The sequence below is a fragment of the Orcinus orca genome, chromosome 2 (assembly GCF_937001465.1).
Source record: "Orcinus orca chromosome 2, mOrcOrc1.1, whole genome shotgun sequence".
NCBI lineage: Eukaryota > Metazoa > Chordata > Mammalia > Artiodactyla > Delphinidae > Orcinus > Orcinus orca.
The window spans coordinates 179,877,975-179,895,990 of record NC_064560.1 but is presented as its reverse complement, the minus strand read 5'-3'; the positions used below and the strand labels follow the sequence as shown (position 1 = coordinate 179,895,990).

Sequence of the window (18,016 nt, the reverse complement as noted above, 5' to 3'; positions counted from 1 at the left end):
GTGAACTATCAGAAGGAGAAATTAAGAAAACAATCCCATTTACAGCTGCATCAAAAAGAAAAAAATATCTAGGGATAAATACAACCAAGGAGGTGAAAGACCTGTACACTGAAAACTGTTAAGACATTGATGAAAGAGATTGAAAAATACACAAGTAAATGGAAATATATTACTTGCTCATGGATTGGAAGACTTAATATTGTTAAATTGTCCATAATATCCAAAACAATCTATAGATTCAGTGCAGTCTCTATCAACATTTCAATGGCATTTTTCACAGAAAGAGATCAAACAGTCCTACAATTTGTATCAAACCACAAAAGACCCTGAAGAGCCATAGCAATCTAGAGAAAGAACAAAGGCATCATGCTTCTTGATTTCAAGCTGTATTACAAAACTATAGTAATCAAAACAGTATGGTATTGGCATAGAAACAGACACATAGATCAATAGAACAGAAAAGAGAGCGCAGAAATAAACCCATTCCTGTGTGGTCAATTAATTTATGACAGCAGAGCAAAGAATATAAAATGAGGAAAGGACAGTCCCTTCAGTAAATGGTGTGGGGAAAACTGGGAAGCCACATGCAAAAGAATGAAACTAGACTACTATCTTTTATCATGCAAAATAATCAGTGCAAAATGACTTGAATGTAAGACCCGAAACCATAGAAGAAAGGAAACAGAGATGATAAGCTCCTTGACATTGGTCTTATTGGTGATTTTTTGATTTGACAAGAAAGCAAAGGCAACAAAAGCAAAAATAAACAAGTGGGACTACATCAAACGAAAAAGCTCTTGCACATCGGAAGAAACCATCAACAAAACAAAAAGGCCACTTGCTGAATTGGAGAAGATATTTGCAAAGGATATATGTGACAGTGGGTTGATACCCAAAATATACAAAGAACTCACACAATTCAACATCAAAACAAACAACCCAATTTAAAAATGGGCAGAGGACCTGAATAGACATTTTTCCAAAGAAGACATACAAATGGCAAACAGATACATGAAAAGATGCTCAACATCACGAATCATCAGGGAAATACAAGTCAACCACAATGAGGTATATCACCTCACACCTGATAAAATGGCTGTTATCAAAAAGACAAGAATTAAAAAGGATGTGGAGAAAAGGGAACCCTGTGGTACCATTGGTGGGAATGTAAACTGGGATAGCTGCTATGGAAAACAGTGTAAACCTTACTTTAAAAATTAAAAATAGAGGGCTTCCCTGGTGGTGCAGTGGTTGAGAGTCCGCCTGCCTATGCAGGGGACACGGGTTCGTGCCCCGGTCTGGGAAGATCCCACATGCCGCGGAGCGGCTAGGCCCGTGAGCCATGGCCACTGAGCCTGCGCGTCCGGAGCCTGTGCTCCGCAACGGGAGAGGCCACAAACAGTGAGAGGCCCGTGTACTGCAAAAAAAAAAAAAAAAAAAGAAAAATTAAAAATAGAACTACCATACAATCTAGCAATTCTACTTCTGAGTATTTATTAAAAGGAAACAGAAACACTGACTCTGAAAGATATGTGCATTCCCCTGTTCATTATAGCATTATTTACAGCAGCCAAGAATGGAAGCAATCTCGGTGTCCATCAGTGGATGAATGGATAAAGAAGCTGTGGTGTATGTATATGTACAGTTGAATATTATTCAGCCTTTAAGAAGAAGGCAGTCTTGCCATTTATGACAACATGGATGGACTTTGCATTATGCTAAGTGAAGTATCAGACAGAGACAGACAAATGCCATGTGATCTCATGTGGAATCTAAAACGAAAAAAGTGAACTTATAGATACAGAGAACAGACTGGTGATTGCCAGAGATGAGGGTTTGGAGGTAGGTGAAATGGGTGAAGGTGGTCAAAGATACAAAGTTTAAGTTATAAAATAAGTAATCAGGAGGATATAGTACAGCATGGTGACTACAGTTGATAACATTGTATATTTGAAAGTTACAAAAAGAGTAGATCTTAAAAGTTCTTGTCACAGGAAAAAAATTTGTAACTATTTATGGTCTTTGTACACCTGAAACTAATACGTTACATGTCAGTTATATCTCAGTTAAAAAAGAAACCAGTTTGCAATTGCAGTAATATACAAGTTTGATGTGTGAATGATTTTTCTATGGTTGTTTGTTTTCTTTTTATTTTATCTCATACATTTTTTACTTATTTATTTAGATACACAGAAGTAAAAACAAATGGAAATTTCATCTCAAGGATGGCATTATGAATCTTAATGGAAGAGATTATATATTTTCCAAAGCCATTGGAGATGCAGAATGGTGAAGAGTTGGTTCTTTCCTTTTATAAATAAAACAAAAGAAACTTAAAAAAAAATTTAAAGTGGACAGTTTGTAACTTGGGACATATACCAACCAAAACTTAACTTCTGCATGTCAGAGAAGTGCAGTAGAAGCAGAGCTACTGGAACAAAGAGACCTTGACAACACAGACACTACTTCTAACTGGCAAGCCATGGAACTGTAGCACCTGGGGTTGTTGGGGTGGCGAGGGTTGGGATTTTGTGTAAGAAAACCGTAATTGTCGATTTTAAATACAGGTACCTGCCACTGGTAATTAGCATGTAAAGCTTGGTTTATATTCCTTCCTCCAACTTGAGTTCAGTCAGAAGATACTTGTTGGAATGAACTGAAGAAACTTCCCTTTTGATAGGTTGAACCGAAACTGCTTATTGTACGTGGTTATATTTGGTAAAAATTGCGTGTGAGCTTTTTACAAAAGGGTAAGAATATGTGTTGAATTTTAATTCATTTGTATAAGGAAACAATTTAGAACTCTCATAATAGGTCTTAATTATTTTTACTTGCTGTTCTCCTTCAGTAATATATACCTCTTCCTTCCCTGCTTTATGGAACATCTATTTAAGAGTTAAAGGAAGTAAACAGTGATCACAGTTTGGAGACAAAATTTACCCAGGAATGGGTATTTATTTTAATTAGGTTTTGAGACTCATTAAATGTAGTTTAAAGACTTGGGTCTCATCTGAGTTGAGCAGAATTAAAATAACTTCAATTTCCTAACAGAAAAATTGCATTTGTTTCTTTTAGCCCCCCCACCTTAAAAAGAAACCCCAGTGGCTCCTCAGGAATACAGTGTTATTGCACAAAGGTACCATCTAGCTGAAATTATATACATATGAATAGATAGATTTTTTTTTCCTGTTGGGCTGAAGAGTATATGCTTATATATGTGTTTAGTCTTCAAGCTAAACAAACATTTAGATAACATTCTGTGCATTGATTGAAGCATTGGGCAGGTGGTGAGGACCTGGAATTTTATTAAACAATTTAGTAATTATAAAAGTTTTTTTGTGTTTACTAGTAAAGAATTTTAAAATGATTCTAAGTGAACACACTTTTAAAATGCAACTTTGTAATTTGAGGGAGAAATTTTGGGGTTAGAGGAGGGTGGGCCACTAAGTACATATTTACCTCTTTCATTTGGTGGCCCTTCCAGGCCATTGATAATATAGACATGGGCTCCAGTTTGCACATTGGGAAGAAAGCATAGAAATTTGACTTGTATATTAAAAATAATAGAAATGTTATATGATATTAAGAATGCATAGCTCTGTATTCTGTAAGGGGCTATAAAGAACAATGTGGCAGTGCTATGTTCATTGTGAACGAGTTGCTTGGGAGAACTGTAGGAACTTGTGTATTCACCTTTGTTCTTACACCTAATTCTTTTCATGGTTTATTTTGACAAAATTCACATGTGTTTAACTTACTTCTATATTGATTTTTTTTTAAGTCTTCCATTTTTGTCTTCCTTTTATTTGCCTTTGTGTTTCCAGAAGTAACATAGAAACACTTTAAAGTACATTGCAAAGAAAAACTGTGAGGTATTATATATTGTTTTTCCTTTTTTAACACAAATCTTTAAACTTTCTTGAAAAGGCTAATCTTTTTTTTCTTTTTTTTTTGCCTGCTTCCCACCCCACATACCACCTTGGTCCCTTTAACTTATGTTCTGAACTTTGGTATAAATGTGGTTTCTAGCATGCTAGTAGTTAGGTTTTATTTAGATGCCATAACTGGTGATACGGTTTTAATTTTTACTATATTAATTTAGTTTTCTGGAGGTTTATTTGTTTACCCCACTATGCTCAAAGCACACACAGGTTTTTTTTTTTTTTTAATTAATGAGACTGGGAGGAGAGAAGGGAGAGGGGGTAAAATCACAGAAGTCCTGTTGTTTGTTTGCCCTTGAGTATAGTTGCTAGTAGGTTTATATTTACCCAGTGAAGAAGTCAATGACCTGAACTACCTATAAAAGTTTAGCATTGCTGCAGTGTTGATTAAAACCCTTTTGCTATCTAGTAGTTCTTATGCTACTGAACCTTGGATTACTGTATGATATTCAGCTTATATTTTGGGCTCTCTATGTAGACGAAAACATTATTCATAATAGAATTGTATACTGGCCTGTTTTTATACTCAAACATGAACAACCACTGCTTTCAGAGTGACTCATTAGGGTTATTTTGAAGCAGGAAATAGCCATTTATATTTGCACCTGTGTATATTGCATATTAATTATGACATACTTGGCAAGTGCTTTTCTTTTACCTGTGAATATTCTGAAAGCTGGTCCAAACAACACTGCATACCAAATTGTGCTCTTATATATTACTGCATCGTGTTCCTTTTTAATCAAATAGCATGTTTTAGTTTTATTATAGTGGCTTGCTATAAGAATGCCACTTGCTTATCTTTTATTGTACTTGAATTCTTAATCATGCTTTTAACATTTTATTTAACAAATCGTTTCATTAGGTTCTGTCATTCCTTTGAAAAGGCAAGGATTCCCACTTTCAGAATTTTGAAATGAAAATAACATGTTTATTCAAAGAGGGAAAATAGTTCACTTAGTATTATGAAATAAGTAAAGGTTTCAGAAAAGGATTTGTTTAGATTTGCACAGATGGTGATGGCACCTTTTATTAAAAAACAATCAGCAGTGCTAAGGAAATTTACGCAAAAGTACTAGATAAAAGTGTGGAAATGCGTGCCTTTCAGTGTATGTACTCTTTTTTGGTGGTCGTTTGGATAATCAGACCATTTGAATGGCTGAGAGCACATTTAAATTCTGTGGAGCGCCACATTTGGCTGAAACAACTCTTTAATGTGCAATTAGTTTCTAGAGTAAAATGTCTTGTTATATGAGGGGGATCTTTATATTGGGCTTTTATATTTTTTTAAATGCTCATTTCTTTCTATTAAATGCCACCATAATACCACATTTATATTGTTGCCTCTCTTAAAATCAAAGCCACCTTGATGTTATTCTTTTAGGGATACATCAAGATTTGAGCAGTGTGTATAGTGATTAAAATGTGTTCTTGAAGAGCATACTGTAATCGACTGGCTTGGACAGCAAGAACATAAAAATATAATAGCTTTTGTATAAAGATTTTCTTTTGCTATATGAAAATCAAGGATTTGGTTTTCTTTTTTTTCTGGCTTTTATGGAGGAATGAAGAGGGTTATCTCCTTCTAAGAGTAATTTTTGATTATCTTATAGCAATAACGTCACCATTCTTTTCAGAAGATAAATACACCTTGTATAGGAAATCAGACATAATTTTCTTGGGAGTCCCCTTTATAACTTAGTTTTTTCTTCCACTTGAGAAAATTCCTATATTTTCAGATTATTTCATCTTGAACTTTTTTGAGCTTTTGTGCAATGTAATATTTTATTGATCCATCTTTGTACATTTTCATTTTATTTCATATGTCTGTTTCCCACCTATCTGTCTGAATCAGCTATTTCAGATTTTGAATTCATTGGTTAAAAAATAGTTACTTTATATATCTCCTCATGGGTTTATTTTAAATAGTTTTGCATTTTAATCTATTGTGCTATGGAAATTATTCTGAAGTTTGTATTCCCTTTTTAAGCCTGCCTTAGTCTGTTTTTTGTCATTTTTTTATGGTTTAAGGAAGAGCACACCAAACTTGATATTTTTGTTTATTTTGAGGAACAAGATAAACTTGTTTTTTTCTTCTCTCTTAAGGGAAGAACTACATTGAGTTAGTAGCTACTATTTCAAGTTTCCTTAAATCATCCAGTATGTATCAGGGCTACAATTGCGGGGAGGGGCTAATCCTTTTTGCTGTTCTGAGCTACTATTGTCAACTGCTGTTGTACATACTGTTATGTGTAAGGGCGTAAATATATTTATTATGTTTGTAAAATTCATTCTGTACAATTGCAGATCAAGGTTGCTCTTCTGTGATATATGGGATATTATGTTTTAAAGACCATCTTGGAATACAATTAGAGAACTTAGTATTTTGATGTACTAAGACCTATTTTAAGTTTAATATTTTACCTTTGCAAAAACTTTAATTAAAGATGTTATTTAAAAAAAGTAATGCTGCTTGCTTTGCTTACTAGTTTATAACATTGTTATATAGATAACTGAATAAAACTATACAGTTTAGAAAGGAAAATGCTTTACATTGTTAGTAAGTTCCATTTATCAAAAGAAGGTATCATTAAATTCTGTACCTTTAAAATAAGTAGGGTGGGATATCAGTCTGAATATTAAACTGTGTTATAAATTCTTAGTAGCTTTTAAAGAGAATAGTTGTGATTTCTAGGCACACAGGAATTTAATTTGGGCTAAATTCGCACCAACAAAGTGTAGCTAAAATTGATTATAATTAACATACTGTATTAAGTGAGTATTTCTACTCCAAAGAATAGATTACTTAGGATAAAATTATTTGAGAACATACTTGTTCTTTAATTCCACCATTTAGCCATATGTTTTTCTTTTAGTTCAGAGTTTGTAAATAATTGCATAAAAGGAGAATCAGATTATTAAGGCTTGTATTACATATTGAATATATTTTGTGTTATTTTAGAAGGTATTAAATAATTAGCAAGTATTTTAATTTATAGTTAATTCAAATGAATCATTAAGAAGCTTGCTTTTTTGTAATTTTTTAATCCTGTTATGGACTACTTTATCTAGGAAACATGCAAATTTTAACCATTAAAACAATCATAATAAAGATATTTTGTTTATTGCCAGCAAATCTTGTATTTTTGCAGTTTAATTCAAGTTCCTACATTGATGATCTTAACCTTTTTGGCCTCAGTTTCTCCATATGTAAAATGACAACAATATGGTTTTGAGGGTTAAAGATAATACATGTAAAGATTTTTGTAGTACATGGTAAGCACTCAGATATCCCAGTTATTTACTTTATTTCATAATTATATAATTTAAAATGACCTGTGGAGTGGAAAAAATGTTTTTAAATGGTCAAAAATAGCAAAAGAGAATGTGGTCTGATTTAAGGAGGGGCAGTGAAAGATGTGGATACAGCCAAGCAAATTAAGCCTGGGAGGCTGAGTTAGTGAAGCAGTGCATCTGTCTGTAGCAGAAAGTGCCTGAGGGAAGAAAAGGGAATGATGGGTATGGATAGGAATAATGAAACACACCAGAAGGCTTTAAGCCTTTTTACCCCTAAAGTAAACATTTTTTGAACTATATGTCTAAAATAGGTTGAATTTTCCCAAAGCTAAAACTGTAGTAGCAATACAACATTTTAAAAATTGCATGATTTTCCTAAATATCAGTGGATTCTGCTCATTTCATTTATGGAGAAAGTGATAATGAAGTGTTATTGTTATTGAAAGACATTGAAACTATGATTACATCACTCTTGAGTCTGACCTGAACCCCTCTCCTAGGGATTGTTGGCAATCCTATTTCTGGAGGCAAATAACCTTTGTGTCAATGCTCCTACTTCCCAGCCAAGGAAGAAGTTGCATATATAAATAATCGGTTACTTTTGTTTCTGTTCTGAAATACAAGTTTTCTTAGTTTGAAAGGGAATCGAGCACAGAGCACGTATTAACTCATTCATTCAACTCTTTTTGGTGATCTCCCATAGGCCAGGAATTATGATCAGTATTATTGGTTGAGCCAGAGATGAGTTAAGATGGTTGCTGCCTTTAAAAGCAGTGAGGTTGGATTGTCTGGGTTCTAATCCCAGTGTGGATTGGATTGACAGCAGTGTGAGGTTCAGCATGTTACCAAACCTACTACCTCATAGAGTTGTTGTGAAGATAAGATAATGACATGATGCATACATTGCATTTAGCACAGTCCTTGGCACGTGTGTATATATCCATATGTTTTAGTAAGGCATAATGGTCACAGAAAAGATCTTAGACTGGCTAGGTTACTTTGAATTTTCCTTATCTTCCTGTCATAATAGAAACACATTTACCATCTGGGTTGATGCTTCTGCAGATTAAAGTGAGAGATCAGAGGACTAAAAACTAGCAATTATAGAGAGCATTGAGCTTGCCAATGGAGATAATTCTAGAAGCTTACTTATAATTGTGGTCTTCACATTGGAAATGAATTCTGTGTTCTTGAATCAGGAATGTTCTGGATCTTATCTTCAAACTTCATCTTTCTGAAGGTTGTTGAGTTGAAATGATACCAGTTACCTCCTGATCACTTCTGGAATAGCCTGCTTTCTTAAACACAATGTAACAGAAATGGAATTCATTCCAATTTCTATTTCCCCACTCCCAAACCTTGTGTGTATCAGTGACTACTGTTCTCCCAGTCACTGGGATTTGAAGCTCAGTATCATCTAACCTAGTCTTCACCAATATTAGGAAATAGCTCCACTGCCTACCAGGTGCTCAAAACAAAACCCACAAGTTTTTCCTGATTCCCTTCTTTTTTTCACTGGTACCTAGTCTGAGTCACCCCAAAACCAGACTGGCATCAACTAGTCTGACAAAGGTTACACTTGGCCTTTCCTATGAAGGGAGAACCTGGGGCAACTTCCCTCAACTGGATCTCAACTGTGTCTATCAGAGCCCCTGGCCTTGGCCTGCCTCTCTGTGACAGGATGTGGGCCCCTGCTCGTTCTTCTCTTGCTGACCCTGACTTTGTAGATTTGTCTCACTAAAGCCCATTTCTTAATATATGTTCACGTGGAAGTGAGTCACAGTTTGGATGCACAGGTGGCAACTACATAGGGGGACCCACCTAGTAACACAAAGTTCAGTTCCTAAGCAAGGCATTTACACCTGATTTTCCCCTATGCCTGCAACATTCTCCCTTTAGATCTTTATATTCCCATTGTCAAGAACATTTCTTTTGCTTCTACCATGCTTTGTCTTACATTGACATTTCTTGATTTGTCCTTCCTCATCCCAGGTTTGCTCTAACTCACTTTTTATGAAGACAATTGATATTTTTAATATAATGGACTCTTAAAAATGAATAGAATACTCCATTAGGGAAAATACATATATATAACAAGTCAATTCATCTAAGAAGAAAGGCAGATGTCAATTAATTGACCCTTTTAATAATTGAAGGAATACAAAATAAGACAATAATAATCATTTTTCCATCTACCCAATGACCAGAAAAAAATACCCTGTCATGGTCAGGGTGTGGATAAATGGACCTTATGATGCATTGCTTGCAGGAGTGCAAAATGGTAACAGCTTTCTGGTGGACAGAGGGAACAAGAAACACAAGTGCTTCAAGTCAGGACAGGGGGATGGTATCTACAAGGTACAAAAGTTATCTAAGAGGCTCAAGTGTAGTAAGCATGGGAGAGTACAGATATTTGGGGGAGAAATAAAAAGATCCATATTTGATATATTAAGTTTGTGATGCCCATTAGACATTCAGGTTGAAGTATCAAGAAGGCAAGATATAAGCAGATGGAGCTCAGCGGGGATGTCTGAGCTGAATAAGACCATTGGTATTTATTATCATATTGAGAGGATTTAAAGCCATAGAAATGATTCACCTAAGCAAGAATGTAAAAAGAGAGGGATCCAGGACCAACCCTAAAGGCACTCCCAAGACAGATTGGGAAAAGGATTAGTTAACAGAAATGGCTGCATAATTTGTAGAACCTAATACAAAACGAAAATGCGAGGCACATTGTTCAAAATGTATTAAGAATTTCAAGATGGTGACAGTGGAGCCCTTTGTGACTGCACTTGTCACATACCTTCGAAGCTGGTCCTGGGAGTCAGTAAGGGACAAGTCCAGTTAAGTAGGAAGAAAGGGGAGAGGTTGGTGTTTTACAAGTCAAAGAGGATAGTATTTTAATAAAGATGAGGTCCTGGTTAGCTTAAGCCATTCTTTCCTGGCCATGGTCATTGATTCAGGGATTCAGGATTCTTGCTTGAAATGCTCAGACTCTCTCCTGTCAGATTTGGATGAGGAGGCATTAGCTTCAATTGCATTAGCAGCTATCCTATGACCTTGAGAACTGAGCTTAAGATAAAGATGATACAGGGAGGCAGAGCAGAAGATGGAAAGAAACAGCATCCTTAATGACTTTTTTTTTTTTAAAATAAATTTATTTATTTATTTATTTGGGGCTGCATTGGGTCTTTGTTGCTGTGCACGGGCTTTCTCTAGTTGCAGCGAGCGGGGGCTACTCTTCACTGTGGTGCGTGGGCTTCTCATTGCGGTGGCTTCTCTGTTGCAGAGCACGGGCTCTAGGCACGCGGGCTACAGTAGTTATGGCACACAGGCTCAGTAGTTGTGGCACGCGGGCTCTAGAGCACAGGCTCAGTAGTTGTGGTGCGTGGGCTTAGTTGCTGTGCAGCATGTGGGATCTTCCCAGACTGGGGCTTGAACCCATGTCCCCTGCATTGGCAGGCAGATTCTTTTCTTTTTTTTTTTTTTAATACATTTATTTGTCTTATTTATTTATTTTTGGCTTTGTTGGGTCTTCGTTGCTGTGCGCAGGCTTTCTCTATTTGCGGCGAGTGGAGGCTACTCTTTGTTGCGGTGTGCGGGGTTCTCATTGCGGTGGCTTCTCTTATTGCAGAGCACGGGCTCTAGGCACGCGGGCTTCAGTAGTTGTGGCTCGCAGGCTCAGTAGTTGTGGCTCACGGGCTCTAGAGCACAGGCTTCAGTAGTTGTGGCGCACAGGCTTAGTTGCTGCATGGCATGTGGAATCTTCCCAGACCAGGGCATGGACCCGTGTCCCCTGCATTGGCAGGCGGATTCTTAACCACTGCACCACCAGGGAAGTCCCTTCATGACTTCTTGTAACTAAGCATTTTAGTAGGTAATTTATTCCATTTACTGTTATCATAAATACTGATTTTGTATTTTGTTTACCATTCTTTTTCTTTATTTCTTCTCACCTCTCTGCCTTTTAATTGTATACAGTTTTCTGCATTTTTCCCTGATGATTTGCTGGCTTGTTTTAGGCCTAGGTTTTGAGACTGTGTTTCCCTTGGGAAACTCTTGTTTCTCTATACTCAGAGGGGCCTATGAGCATAGCTCCTAGACACACAGTGGAAAATACTATAGGGTGAAACAGCTCAGGCTTTGGAACCAGGCTGACCTGGGGTTGAGTGCCAGGTGTACTACACTCTCTGAGCCTCAGATCCCTAATCTATAAAATCTATAGTAAAAGCATTATTATAATGGTTATCTTGCATCCTTTTTTGTAAGATATAGTGTATGTAAAGTGTAGGGCACATATTAGGTCTGAATTTTTTTTGGCCATGTGGCACAGCTTGCAGGATCTTAGTTCCTTGACCAGGGATCAAACCTGGGCCCCAGCAGTGAAAGCACCAAGTCCTAACCACTGGACCGCCAGGGAATCCCCTGAAAATATTTCATTATATTAGCAAAAGGGCCTTAAGGTTCTTTTGGTTTGATCTTCATACTCTACAGTTGAGGACTTTAAACCCCCAAAAAAGTAATGCAAATTAACCAACATTGTGCAACTAATAAAAGGTATAGCCAGAAGGTCTCCTGATACCTAGGTAGATTCCTTGAGGCATGCAACCTACAGGCAGTGATGTCCCATGGCCAAGTTTCCTCGAACTTGTTTTAATAGTATACAATGGTGGCTTTTTAATGTACAGTTGAGACAAAAGGATGGCAATTCTCCTCTTCTTACACCTGGCCTACTTTACATATTTGTACTAACTGCTTGTGTTTTTGGCAGTGAATCTGTGGTCCCATGTGACAGCCTGTCACATGTTGGTTTTAAGAACAGATGCAAAATTATTTGTGAAAATATCCCATTCAATTTGAGGTCAAGTAGTTACCCTCCTAGACCATTCTGTTTTTCTCCGGGACTTATCTGTGAGAAGCTGCTGTAAACCTTGTTGCCTTTCCAAAATAAAAGGCAATTGTATGACAGACTCTAGGTCCATCTACAGAGTGAAGTAAGTCAGAAAGAGAAAAACAAATACCGTATGCTAACACATATATATGGAATCTAAAAAAAAAAAAATGGTTCTAATGAACCTAGGGGCAGGAGAGGAATAAAGATGCAGACCTAGAGAATGGACTTGAGGACATGGGGAGGGGGAAGGGTAAGCTGGGACAAAGTGAGAGAGTAGCATTGACATATATACACTACCGAATGTAAAATAGATGGCTAGTGGGAAGCAGCTGCATAGCACAGGGAGATCAGCTGGGTGCTTTGTGACCACCTAGAGGGGTGAGATAGGGAGGGTGGAAGGGAGACGCAAGAAGGAGGGGATATGTGGATATACATATACATATAGCTGATTCACTTTGTTATACAGCAGAAACTAACACACCATTGTAAAGCAATTATACTCCAATAAAGATGTTAAAAAAGAAAAAGTCAATTGTATTCTTCAAGAAGGCAGACTATGGGGTGGGAGGGAATACCTGGGGACCACCAGAGTGTCTCTGTGGGCTTAGTCTTGTACCTCCTTGTGTGAAATACTCCTGATTGTAATTAGAGAAACAGGGTACAGCTGGCTGTTTTGTTGTTTTAAGGGAGTTGGTTTAAAGGCATAATTTCCATTCCTCAATAATCATCTCTTTATGAGAGCTCTAAAATATGAAAAAGCTCAAAATCTGAAAATTTTACACATCCCATAGGATAAGGGTAACTTGAGGGGTTATCTGGGCCATTTTTGTTTTCTTAGGCATAGACTTTGGAGGCCATCAAATTGATGAGAATGCGGGCATTTATTAAAAGCCTCAAGAGAAGAGTATTCTATGGCATTCCTTAGGGGCTGAAGATTGGGTCACTGGACTATACATTCCATTAGGGCTGTGAATATGTCAACCATATTTCCAGGACTGAACTCTGTGCCAGACATTAAAAGTACATATTTGTTAAATGAACGAGTGAGTAAATAAAAGTGCTGTGCTGGTTATTATGAAGAAAGTCAAGGATCTGTCTTCTTCATTTTGAAAAAGGCACACTGACTTTTCTGCAGTGTTGACAGATCTTCCACACTATGGATGCCGTAGGGTAGCTTGGAAAAGCTGGGCAGAGCAAGTACAGACAGGAAAATGAAGAATTCCACCCAGGTTAGTTTCATAGTAGTTATCCTCATGGGTGTGAAGTAGTATCTCATAGTTTTGATTTCATATTTCCCCAGTGATTAGTGATGTTGAACTTCATGTGCTTATTGGCCATCTGTATATCTCCTTTGGAGAAATGTCTATTCAAGTCCTTTGCCCATTTCTGAGATGGGTGGTTTTTGTTTTCTGTTGTTGAGTTTTAGGAGTTCTATATATATTCTAGATATTAATCTCTTATCAGATATGTGATTTGCAAATATTTTCTCCTATTCTGTGCATTGACTTTTTACTCTGTTGATATTGTTTTTTGATACACAAAATTTTTTAATTTTCATGAAGTCCAGTTTATCTATTTTTAAAATTTTGTTGCCTGTGCCTTTGGTGTCATATCCAAGAAATCATTTCCAAATCCAGTGTTGTGAAACTTTTGCCATATGTTTTCTTCTATATAGTTTTAGGCCTTAGATTTAGGTATTTAATTCATTTTGAGTTAATTTTTGCATTTGGTGTTAGATACAGATCCAATTTCGTTCTTTTACACGTGGATATCAAGTTTTCTCAGCACCACTTGTGAAAAGACTGTCCTTTCCCCATTGAATGGTGTTGGCACCCTAGTCAAAATTATTTGGCTATATTTTTGAGGGTTTATTTCTAGGTTCTCAATTCCTTTAGTCTATGTGTTTGCTTTTATATTAGTGCCACATTGTTTTAATCACTGTAGCTTTGTAGTAAGTTTTAAAATCAGAGGACTTTGAATCTTGAGGGCTTGAAAGAAATTTTCAGGACCAGGCAGAGGTCCTATATATGTTTAGGTCCAGTGGTGTGACAGTGACTGTCTGGGGCAAGGGTATCTGTGGCAGCCTCCTAAGCACACTTTTGCTGGGGCAGGGCTGTGGCTTTGCCTCCTTTGCTTGATTGCTCACTGAGCCTGGTTTTTCAGCCTTCCTGTTGATTCTGCAAACTACTCTATTCTTCTAATCAATTCTTTTTCTGCTTAAATTAATCAGATTTTGTTTTTATTATTCACAACCAAGAGCCCTGACAGTGTAGCTCAGTTCACTTGGGAATGAGCCAAACTGAACTATGAGTTAGCATGAAAAGCTTTCTTAATCATGCAAAGCAGTGTCCTTTGCATGGTTCAGCAGCAAGGTTCCTATTCAGTTATACATCTATCCCAGTGTTCAAACACTTCCACATTTGTCTCTCGGTAAGCTGGGGTAACAAGGTTTGATTCAGCAAAACTGGAAACAGAGGCATGTCTTAAGAATCACCTTCCTTCCCTTGCAGGGAGTCTTCTGCCTTATATTAACCCCTTCCTCCCATTAGGCATTCAATATCCTATAACCTTCACTGGATACACAAAACAGCAATGTATTTACATTATTATTGTTAACATTATTTACTGTTTAACAGTTACAGTTGTGGTTGGCTGGCTGATTATACTTGAGCATAAAAGAGTTTCAGTTAAATTTTAGCTCCTTATTTATAGCTTTGTCATTATTTATTGAATACTTACTACATGCACCGTGATAGCTAGACCCAAACTCCAACCCAATACAGTCTTGGTAGAGTGAGTGGTCAGGAGGGTCGGCAGAGTCAGGTCAAGATGCCTCATCGCTAGCACCACTGCTCTCTGGAGGCTGGGGCTTGCCTGGATGAGGCCACTGGAGGCCCATTTGTAGGAAACAAGGAGCACAGAGGTTCCATAGTCATCGACATCTCCCTAAACCTGTTCTAGCACAAGTCTGCCTGCACCAGGCCCCCCACTCTAACACTTCCTCTCTTTTCTTGGTATGAACATACATCAGGACCCTGTGCCCTATCCTGAGATGGCACTTTTTAGTTGATATGTTCTACGTTATAAGGAGTTTGTGTGTGATGTGTACTTAATGTTATTTTCATGTTCTTTATTAAACCCTCTTTTTGACATGTCCTATATATTCTGGAGCCTCCCCCTAGGGTTTTACCTCCCACAGTCAAGGGTCCTTATGTGGGGAGTTCTTGTTCCCAAATAAGAGGGGCATCAAAGATGACAGGAGAAGCGCACTGAAAGGTTTTATAGACACAGCTCTTAGTGGAGCAGAAAGAAAAGTTTGGGAATAGAGGTTTCGATGAAGGAAAGAGACTAGGAGTGAATCTTTCTTGAGTGCCACAAGCTTTGGCTGCTCTTTTAATTCTCACAGTAGCCCTGAGGGTGGTTATTTTTATGGGGGTCAAGTAATTTGACTAAGATCACACAGTGAAATGATGATAGTGAAGCTTAGGCTTGTTGCAGAGTGAGGCCAAGATTGTAGCTCAAGGATGAGTTAGGTCTCTCCATCTCCTCAGTTTGCAGGAACAAATGGTTTTCACCTTAGCTAAACCCGTGGACAAGAGGCTGCAGCCTTACAGCAGCCTGGTCTCCTGTTTTTGTTCAGAGGAGGCATTCTGGGAACACTCGTTGACTCTTCACCATTTGCATTCACCACTCTAAAAAGACACTGAAAAGACAGGGAGAGAAATAAATACACCACCTGGGGCCACAGTGACAGAGCCACTCTGGAGAGTGGTTCTGTGCTCACTTGAGGATCAGCAAAGTGGTTAGTTATGACTTTTCCCCCTCTACTAATAGGATTAGGTTAAATGAGTTAAAGGAAAAGAACGTGCTTTCAGGAAAAAAATTTTTGTTTACCTGAAGGGAGGGTTGTCTACACTGAGCTCATACCACTTCTCTTCTGGAGGTTTATTCCCAAGTAAGCTCCCTAATGCAATCAAAGTGGTTCCTACAGCTTTTGAAGGTTTCATTGTAGGGCGCAGCAGGAATATAGAAACCCAGAGGCTGATGCCCTGTGGTCACTGAAAAGCCCCACTTTCAGTTTTTAATTTAAGTACGTGAGCGTGGGCAGCAACTCTTGCTGCCCGGCCTGGCCTGCCTCCGGGGAAGGCTGTCCCACGTGGCCCTCCTAGGCACATTTTGCAGCAATGGTATCCCTAAGGCAGGGGGCAGTCTGTCCCAGGAACAGGCAAGAAGGGGGCGAACTGTTTGCAGAGAATTTAGACGTAATAATAAAGCTGATTAAATTCGGCATGCTTTTATTATTACCACTCCCTGCAAGAAATAATTTTTTAGTGTAAGTTCTAATTGGCCTAAATACAGCAGTTAGTGTTGAGTTTTAATAATAAAATATTTGTTAGCTTCATTTGCATTACATATCTTTTAAAAGCCATTTTTCTACATTTCACATGAGTGAAATAAGACAATTACAAAAATACAAATACCATATGATTCCACTGATAGGAAGTATCTAAAGTAGTGTGATTCATAATAACATAAAGTAGAATGGTGGTTGCCAGAGGCTTTGGGGAGGGGCAAATGAGGAGTTATTTAATGGGTAGAAAGTTTCATTTTTGCAAGATGAAAAAGTTCTGGAGATTAGTTGCACAACAATGTGAATATACTTAACACTACTGAACTGTATGCTTAAAAATGGTTAATTAAGATGGTTAAATTTTATATTATGTTTTTAACCACAATTTTTAAAAGTATACATATTTTTTAACAAACATTATAATCAGTGTGGAAGTTAATTTGAACAACTGCCAGTTATACAGTCAGACCCCGACACTTGGGGTACAGTCATATTCGTTGGTTTCAAGAATAAATTCCCCTGGGTTCAGAATTCTTCACACTCATTTAAGGCTAAGCTCATGCGTCCAACTCTTGTGGTAGTGTATAATTCTGTCTTTAAACAGTAGATTAGGAAGGAACAGTTGGAGCACAATAATTGTAAGGGAAGAAACAAAATTTAGGTATTTAATTATGTCCTTCGTTGTGACCACTGGGAATTTTATTCTGCTTAAATATAAAACAGTATAAACTCTGAAGTGCAATCCTTTTGTTTGGTTAATGCAAATTTTAGTCTGTAAATGAAATACTCTCATTTCATTTCATGACTATTACTGAAAATAATTGTGTCATATATGAGAGGAGGAGGTGTTAAAAAATGAAGTGCTCTGGGTGTCAAATATTCTAGAAATGGCATCAGGATCAGACCCTATTCTTTAATAATTTGAAAACAAACACTTTATTAAATACAGAAATAGAGGTATGGTGGAAAGAGCCTGGGCTTCAGAGTTAGGTAGATCTGAATTTGAGTTAAGGCTCCACCTTTCCTCAGGGGACTTTGGGGCAAGGCATTTAAAACCTTTGCGCAAGGCATTGTTTAGGGGGAAGAACAATACCTCCCATGTAAGGAGGATTTGCCGTGAATAAAGGAGAAAATGAAGGCAAAGCACCTAGCACAGGTGTAGGCACAGGGTAAGTACAATGTGGGCCAGTGCATTCCATTTCTAGGACTGCCATAACAACTTACAACCAACTGGATGGCTTAAAATAACAGAAATTTATTCTCAGTTCTGGAAGTCAGAAGTTCAGAGTCACGTGTCAGCAGGACTGTGTTCCCTCTGAAGCCTCTAGGGGGAGAATCCTTCCTTGGCACTTCAGCTTCTGGTAGCCCAGGCTTTTCTTGATTTAGAGCTGCTCATTCCAGTCTCTGTCTCATCTTCACATGGGCTTTTCCTCTGTGTGTCTAATCTCTCTGCTTTACTCTATAAAGACACTTGTCACTGGATTTAAGGCTCCCTTGGGTAATCCAGGATAATCTCATCTGGAGATCCTT

At 37.5% G+C, this 18,016-nt stretch overlaps 1 protein-coding gene across 2 annotated transcripts in view; it reads left to right on the top strand.

The window, feature by feature from the left end:
- The window catches only part of GTF2A1 (general transcription factor IIA subunit 1), a 46,180-nt gene extending 39,103 nt beyond the window's left edge, over nucleotides 1-7,077 (top strand). For both annotated transcript variants that reach the window (XM_004262302.3, XM_033416945.2), the window contains exon 9: nucleotides 2,186-7,077. In XM_004262302.3, coding sequence (XP_004262350.1) covers nucleotides 2,186-2,293 — 108 coding nt within the window. In that variant the 3' untranslated portion in view covers nucleotides 2,294-7,077. The remainder of the gene's footprint in view (nucleotides 1-2,185) is intronic.
- The last annotated feature ends 10,939 nt before the right edge of the window (nucleotides 7,078-18,016 follow it).